Here is an 8,658-nt window from a genome sequence, read left to right as displayed (position 1 = left end):
TCATAATAAATATTTGCTATTTGATAAGTTAGGCCTAGGCTTCCTGGTTAAATAGAGGTAATACATATGCTATTATAAGAACAAATAAAACTGTACTCATTTTCAGTCAACGAAATACGTTGTAAATGTTTACTTGTTTTATTCTATTCCTGGATGTGAAATCACTTGTCCCACTATCAATGTAGCTAGCCTACTGTTGGGGATCAGAGAGTGATCTCTGGACAACTACCTACAACCCGGTCCAGTATGCCTTGAAAGCCCCTGATAAAAGCCTGGAGGAATAGAACAACCGTACTCGGTTTCTACTTTTGAAGTGAATGCGTGTGCTCCTTATATATCCCGCCACGACATGCGGTGAGTGAGATGTTCAATCAGATTGCACAGTATGAGTGTGCAAGAGGAGGAGGGGGGGGGGGGGGGGGCAGGAGGGTAGGTATGCCCCATGCCTGAGCCTGACAGAGATGCTCACACTCCAGCAACACTGTGAGGGAGTAATGAGGGCAGTCTGGAGTTATGGAAACACAGACGACACGGTAAAGAACGTTTCTCACGTTTCTTCGAGGATTCGCGTACGGTTGATGCCGCTTGGAGTTGGACAACCGGATTCCAAATAAAGTGTTGCAATGTTGGAATTCCGAACAGCACTTGTACATTAATTTGTATCTGCGGTCCTGTGTTTGGAAGTAGAGCAGAGTAACACCGTCGCAGCGAGGAGGAATTCCACCGCTCATTTCGGAACCCGCGGTCCACGTCGTTTTTAGTTTAGAACATAACCTGTTGCTCGAGTGCACTTTGGATACGAACCTACTCATCGTGCGCAGTCTGCTCGGTTCTATGAGTGAGTGGGCTATAAACACGGGAAATATAGATTTGATTGATCTTATTGAGGACTTGTAGTCTAGTCTACTATTGGAGGAGAAAGTTGTAGGCTTCCCTGGCGTGTCGTGCAAGGCACCTTTATTATCAGATATGAGGGGAAACAGCGTGACGACATAGCCACCAAACATCGGCAATGCTTTCCCAGGAGGGGAAAAAACAACACTCAACTTAAGTATTGAAAGCAATTTCACTCAAACATGAGTTCTTCCTGCGGCAGAAAGTTAGATGTGCTATATATCGGCGTGTTTGATTTATTCTTTCCATGGAACTGAAATTCGGAAATTAATTTAGGTAATTTCCCCGGAGCGAGTTGTTTTTTGGGGGGTAGCTTCATCTTACGACACGTTGTGAAAATAACGTGCAGGTTTGGAGTTACGATGCTGGTCTCTTGGGTCGCATTTATTCAAGCGTTCCTAACACTGCTGGTGAAAGGAGCCGACCAATGGAGCCTCCGGGAGTCCTCTAACTGCGAGCTCAATAAGAAAGTAAGTGCCCTCACATCACGTTCTCTCTAATATAATTAGTCTTAAATCTAAGTAAATTATCCCATTTTTCTCTACAATGAAATAGTTAATATTTAAATCAACCGGGATTTGAGTAGGCCTATCTGAATGTCCACTGTCCAGTTTTAGCCTATAAATATTTTTTAGGATTCTTCTTCCGTTCACTTTTTTATTTACAAAATTGGTTATTACAGGTTAGTTCATTCATTCATTCAACCTGTAAAGTTTCCATTTCCTCTGAGAGCGCAGTTAATATCGATTGTGTATTGTGTTAGTCTAGTGTACTGTAAACAAGACATTATCAGTCCATTATCGAGCATCAAATAATCTACCTCGTTTAGAATCAACAGTCTCGGTCAATTTAAATAGCTCCCTGTTCCCGCTGTCTATTTGCAGTGGATAACGACGAGTAGTTGTTTTGTGGTTATTGTAAGTCTGTTTCGGAAGGGCTACCTATTTAAAATGGTTTGTTAGTCCATATCTTTGTTTAACTTTAGTGACGTAGTTGGTGAATGACATCACACGCACACACGCGCACACACACATACACACACACACACACACAGTCATAAGACCATTGTTCACATAAATTACTTTATATGATAGGGTGGTTTTATAGCCTGGTAATAATAACACTAATGTGGTTGTATAGCCTGGTAATAATAATAATAACACTAATGTGGTTATATAGCCTGGTAATAATAACACTGATGTGGTTATATAGCCTGGTAATAATAACACTAATGTGGTTATATAGCCTGGTGATAACACTAATGTGGTTATATAGCCTGGTGATAACACTAATGTGGTTATATAGCCTGGTAATAATAACACTGATGTGGTTATATAGCCTGGTAATAATAACACTAATGTGGTTATATAGCCTGGTGATAACACTAATGTGGTTATATAGCCTGGTGATAACACTAATGTGGTTATATAGCCTGGTAATAATAACACTGATGTGGTTATATAGCCTGGTAATAATAACACTAATGTGGTTATATAGCCTGGTGATAACACTAATGTGGTTATATAGCCTGGTAATAATAACACTGATGTGGTTATATAGCCTGGTAATAATAACACTAATGTGGTTATATAGCCTGGTAATAATAACACTAATGTGGTTGTATAGCCTGGTAATAATAATAACACTAATGTGGTTATATAGCCTGGTGATAACACTAATGTGGTTGTATAGCCTGGTAATAATAATAACACTAATGTGGTTATATAGCCTGGTAATAACAACACTAATGTGGTTTTATAGCCTGGTAATAATAACACTAATGTGGTTGTATAGCCTGGTAATAATAATAACACTAATGTGGTTATATAGCCTGGTAATAATAATAACACTAATGTGGTTATATAGCCTGGTGATAACAACACTAATGTGGTTGTATAGCCTGGTAATAATAATAACACTAATGTGGTTATATAGCCTGGTAATAATAATAATAACACTAATGTGGTTATATAGCCTGGTGATAACACTAATGTGGTTATATAGCCTGGTAATAATAACACTAATGTGGTTGTATAGCCTGGTAATAATAATAACACTAATGTGGTTATATAGCCTGGTAATAATAACACTAATGTGGTTGTATAGCCTGGTAATAATAATAACACTAATGTGGTTATATAGCCTGGTAATAATAATAACACTAATGTGGTTGTATAGCCTGGTAATAATAATAACACTAATGTGGTTATATAGCCTGGTAATAATAACACTAATGTGGTTGTATAGCCTGGTAATAATAATAACACTCATGTGGTTATATAGCCTGGTAATAATAACACTAATGTGGTTGTATAGCCTGGTAATAATAATAACACTAATGTGGTTGTATAGCCTGGTAATAATAATAACACTAATGTGGTTATATAGCCTGGTAATAATAACACTAATGTGGTTGTATAGCCTGGTAATAATAATAACACTCATGTGGTTATATAGCCTGGTAATAATAACACTAATGTGGTTGTATAGCCTGGTAATAATAATAACACTAATGTGGTTATATAGCCTGGTAATAACAACACTAATGTGGTTGTATAGCCTGGTAATAATAATAACACTAATGTGGTTATATAGCCTGGTAATAACAACACTAATGTGGTTGTATAGCCTGGTAATAATAACACTAATGTGGTTATATAGCCTGGTAATAATAATAACACTAATGTGGTTATATAGCCTGGTAATAATAATAATAACACTAATGTGGTTATATAGCCTGGTGATAACACTAATGTGGTTATATAGCCTGGTAATAATAACACTGATGTGGTTATATAGCCTGGTAATAATAATATGACTAATATGGTTATATAGCCTGGTAATAATAATATGACTAATATGGTTATATAGCCTGGTAATAATAATAACACTAATGTTGTTATATAGCCTGGTAATAACAACACTAATGTGGTTATATAGCCTGGTAATAATAATAACACTAATGTGGTTGTATAGCCTGGTAATAACAACACTAATGTGGTTATATAGCCTGGTAATAATAATAGTACTAATTTGGTTATATAGCCTGGTAATAATAATAACACTAATGTTGGTGTATAGCCTGGTAATAACACTAATGTGGGTGTATAGCCTGGTAATAATATTGATGTGGGTGTATAGCCTGGTAATAATACTGATGTGGGTGTATAGCCTGGTAATTATACTGATGTGGGTGTATAGCCTGGTAATAATGATAACACTAATGTTGGTGTATAGCCTGGTAAAAACACTAATGTGGGTGTATAGCCTGGTAATAATACTGATGTGGGTGTATAGCCTGGTAATAATATTGATGTGGTTATATAGCCTGGTAATAATACTGATGTGGGTGTATAGCCTGGTAATAATAATAACACTAATGTGGGTGTATAGCCTGGTAATAACACTAATGTGGGTGTATAGCCTGGTAATAATACTGATGTGGGTGTATAGCCTGGTAATAATACTGATGTGGCTGTATAGCCTGGTAATAATAATAACACTAATGTGGGTGTATAGCCTGGTAATAATAATAACACTAATGTGGGTGTATAGCCTGGTAATAATAATAACACTAATGTGGTTGTATAGCCTGGTAATAATAATAACACTAATGTGTTCTTTATAGCCTGGTAATAATAGTGATGTGGGTGTATAGCCTGGTAATAATAATAACACTAATGTGGGTGAATAGCCTGGTAATAATACTGATGTGGGTGTATAGCCTGGCAATAATACTGATGTGGGTGTATAGCCTGGCAACAATACTGATGTGGGTGTATTTTCTGGTAATAATACTGATGTGGGTGAATAGCCTGGTAATAATACTGATGTGGGTGAATAGCCTGGTAATAATACTGATGTGGGTGTATAGCCTGGCAATAATACTGATGTGGGTGTATTTTCTGGTAATAATACTGATGTGGCTGTATAGCCTGGTAATAATACTGATGTGGGTGTATAGCCTGGTAATAATAACACTAATGTGGGTGTATAGCCTGGTAATAACACTAATGTGGGTGTATAGCCTGGTAATAACACTAATGTGGGTGTATAGCCTGGTAATAACACTAATGTGGGTGTATAGCCTGGTAATAACACTAATGTGGGTGTATAGCCTGGTAATAATACTGATGTGGGTGTATAGCCTGGTAATAATACTGATGTGGGTGTATAGCCTGGTAATAATACTGATGTGGGTGTATAGCCTGGCAATAATACTGATGTGGGTGTATAGCCTGGTAATAATAACAGTAATTCACTCATGTTTCTTCTTCTTCTTCTTTCACCGTCGGCAGCAAAGTGATCTGAACTCTTTCCTGTGGACCATCAAACGTAACCCTCCGTCCTACTTCTACGGCACGATCCACGTCCCTTACACGCGCGTCTGGGACTTTATCCCAGAGAACTCCAAGAAGGCTTTCCAGGAGAGTAACATGGTTTACTTGGAGCTGGACCTGACTGACCCCTACACCATCTCAGCCCTGACCAGCTGCCAGCTCCTCCCCCAGGGGGGAACCCTACAGGACGTTCTACCCAGAGACATCTACGGACGCCTCAAGAGGCACTTGGAGTACGTCAAGCTCATGATGCCGTTCTGGATGACTCCTGACCAGAGGGGTAAAGGCCTCTACGCTGACTACCTGTTTAATGCGATAGCAGGGAACTGGGAGAGGAAGAGGCCTGTGTGGGTGATGTTGATGGTGAATTCGTTGACCGAGGCGGACATTAAGACGAGGGGGGTCCCGGTGTTGGATCTGTACCTGGCCCAGGAGGCAGAGAGGATGAGGAAGAGAACAGGAGCTGTGGAGAAGGTGGAGGAGCAGTGTCACCCGCTCAACGGACTCAACTTCTCTCAGGTGAGTGGGTCCGTCTGAAAGTGAACCTTATTTCCAAGATAGTACGTCTCTACTTTTGACCAGAACCCTCTTGTACCCCTTTATGTTGGAGGGTTTTCAAGCTACTGAATCTGCTAAATAAATCCTGTCAGGAGATGGGGATGTTTCAAATAGACCTAGCATCAGGGGGGTGGCAGTAGGCTAGTGGTTAGAGTGTAGAGGCGACAGGTATCCTAGTGGTTAGAGTGTTGGGCCACTAACCCGAAAGTTTGCTTGATTGAATCCTCAGCTGACAAGGTAAAAATCTGTCGTTCTGCTCCTGAGCAAGGCAGTTAACCCACTGTTCCTCGGGGCACCGAAGACGTGGATGTCGATTAAGGCAGCACCCCCCCCCCCCCCCGCACCTCTCTGATTCAGATGGGTAGGTTTAAATGCAGAAGACACATTTCAGTTGAAGGCATTCAGTTGTACAACTGACAAGGTATCCCCCTTTCCCTTTACAACTGACTAGATATCCCCCTTTCCCTTTCCAACTGACTAGATATCCCCCTTTCCCTTTCCAACTGACTAGATATCCCCCTTTCCCTTTCCAACTGACTAGATATCCCCCTTTCCCTTTACAACTGACTAGATATCCCCCTTTCCCTTTACAACTGACTAGATATCCCCCTTTCCAACTGACTAGGTATCCCCCTTTACAACTGACTAGATATCCCCCTTTACAACTGACTAGGTATCCCCCTTTCCCTGTACAACTGACTAGATATCCCCCTTTACAACTGACTAAATATCCCGCTTTCCCTTTACAACTGACTAGATATCCCCATTTACAACTGACTAAATATCCCCCTTTCCCTTTACAACTGACTAGATAGCCCCCTTTACAACTGACAAGATATCCCCCTTTCCCCTTTACAACTGACTAGATATCCCCCTTTACAACTGACTAGATATCCCCCTTTACAACTGACTAGATATCCCCCTTTACAACTGACTAGGTATCCCCCTTTCCCTGTACAACTGACTAGATATCCCCCTTTACAACTGACTAGGTATCCCCATTTCCCTTTACAACTGACTAGATATCCCCCTTTACAACTGACTAGATATCCCCCTTTCCCTTTACAACTGACTAGATATCCCCCTTTACAACTTACTAGGTATCCCCCTTTCCCCTTTACAACTGACTAGGTATCCCCCTTTACAACTGACTAGGTATCCCCCTTTCCCTTTACAACTGACTAGATATCCCCCTTTCCCTTTACAACTAACTAGATATCCCCCTTTCCCTGTACAACTGACTAGATATCCCCCTTTCCCATTTACAACTGACTAGATATCCCCCTTTCCCTGTACAACTGACTAGATATCCCCCTTTACAACTGACTAGGTATCCCCCTTTCCCTTTACAACTGACTAGATATCCCCCTTTCCCTTTACAACTGACTAGGTATCCCCCTTTACAACTGACTAGGTATCCCCCTTTACAACTGACTAGGTATCCCCCTTTCCCTTTCCAACTGACTAGATATCCCCCTTTACAACTGACTAGATATCCCCCTTTCCAACTGACTAGATATCCCCCTTTCCAACTGACTAGGTATCCCCCTTTCCAACTGACTAGATATCCCCCTTTCCAAATGACTAGGTATCCCCCTTTCTAAATGACTAGGTATCCCCCTTTCCAACTGACTAGATATCCCCCTTTCCAAATGACTAGATATCCCCCTTTCCAAATGACTAGATATCCCCCTTTCCCTTTACAACTGACTAGGTATCCCCCTTTCCAACTGACTAGATATCCCCCGTTCCCTTTCCAACTGACTAGATATCCCCCTTTCCCTTTACAACTGACTAGATATCCCCCTTTCCCTTTACAACTGACTAGGTATCCCCCTTTACAACTGACTAGATATCCCCCTTTCCAACTGACTAGGTATCCCCCTTTACAACTGACTAGGTATCCCACTTTCCCTTTCCAACTGACTAGATATCCCCCTTTACAACTGACTAGATATCCCCCTTTCCAACTGACTAGATATCCCCCTTTCCAACTGACTAGGTATCCCCCTTTCCAACTGACTAGATATCCCCCTTTCCAAATGACTAGGTATCCCCCTTTCCAACTGACTAGGTATCCCCCTTTCCAACTGACTAGGTATCCCCCTTTCTAAATGACTAGGTATCCCCCTTTCCAACTGACTAGATATCCCCCTTTCCAAATGACTAGATATCCCCCTTTCCAAATGACTAGATATCCCCCTTTCCCTTTACAACTGACTAGGTATCCCCCTTTCCAACTGACTAGATATCCCCCTTTCTCTTTCCAACTGACTAGATATCCCCCTTTACAACTGACTAGGTATCCCCCTTTCCCTTTCCAACTGACTAGATATCCCCTTTCCAACTGACTAGATATCCCCCTTTCCAACTGACTAGATATCCCCCTTTCCAACTGACTAGATATCCCCCTTTACAACTGACTAGGTATCCCCCTTTCCCTTTCCAACTTACTAGATATCCCCCTTTCCAACTGACTAGATATCCCCCTTTACAACTGACTAGGTATCCCCCTTTCCAACTGACTAGATATCCCCCTTTCCCTTTCCAACTGACTAGATATCCCCCTTTACAACTGACTAGATATCCCCCTTTCCCTTTCCAACTGACTAGATATCCCCCTTTACAACTGACTCGATATCCCCCTTTCCCTTTACAACTGACTAGGTATCCCCCTTTCCAACTGACTAGATATCCCCCTTTCCAACTGACTAGGTATCCCCTTTACAACTGACTAGGTATCCCACTTTCCCTTTCCAACTGACTAGATATCCCCTTTCCAACTGACTAGATATCCCCCTTTACCTTTCCAACTGACTAGATATCCCCCTTTACAACTGACTAGATATCCCCCTTTCCAACTGAC

The 8,658-nt window shown here is 41.0% G+C and overlaps 1 protein-coding gene across 3 annotated transcripts in view; it reads left to right on the top strand.

The window, feature by feature from the left end:
- Window positions 1-458: 458 nt before the first annotated feature.
- LOC110517810 (metalloprotease TIKI1) overlaps window positions 459-8,658 on the top strand; it is a 140,034-nt gene continuing 131,834 nt past the window's right edge. For all 3 annotated transcript variants that reach the window (XR_005051621.1, XR_005051622.1, XM_036976592.1), the window contains exons 1-2: window positions 459-1,364; window positions 5,193-5,753. Coding sequence is in view for 1 of the 3 variants with exons in the window: in XM_036976592.1 (XP_036832487.1) it covers window positions 1,257-1,364; window positions 5,193-5,753 (669 nt within the window). In the remaining 2 variants the exon portion in view is untranslated. The remainder of the gene's footprint in view (window positions 1,365-5,192; window positions 5,754-8,658) is intronic.

Source organism: Oncorhynchus mykiss, chromosome 5 (assembly GCF_013265735.2).
Source record: "Oncorhynchus mykiss isolate Arlee chromosome 5, USDA_OmykA_1.1, whole genome shotgun sequence".
NCBI lineage: Eukaryota > Metazoa > Chordata > Actinopteri > Salmoniformes > Salmonidae > Oncorhynchus > Oncorhynchus mykiss.
Note: the sequence above shows the minus strand (reverse complement) of the source record. Positions and strands in the feature narration are given on the sequence as shown.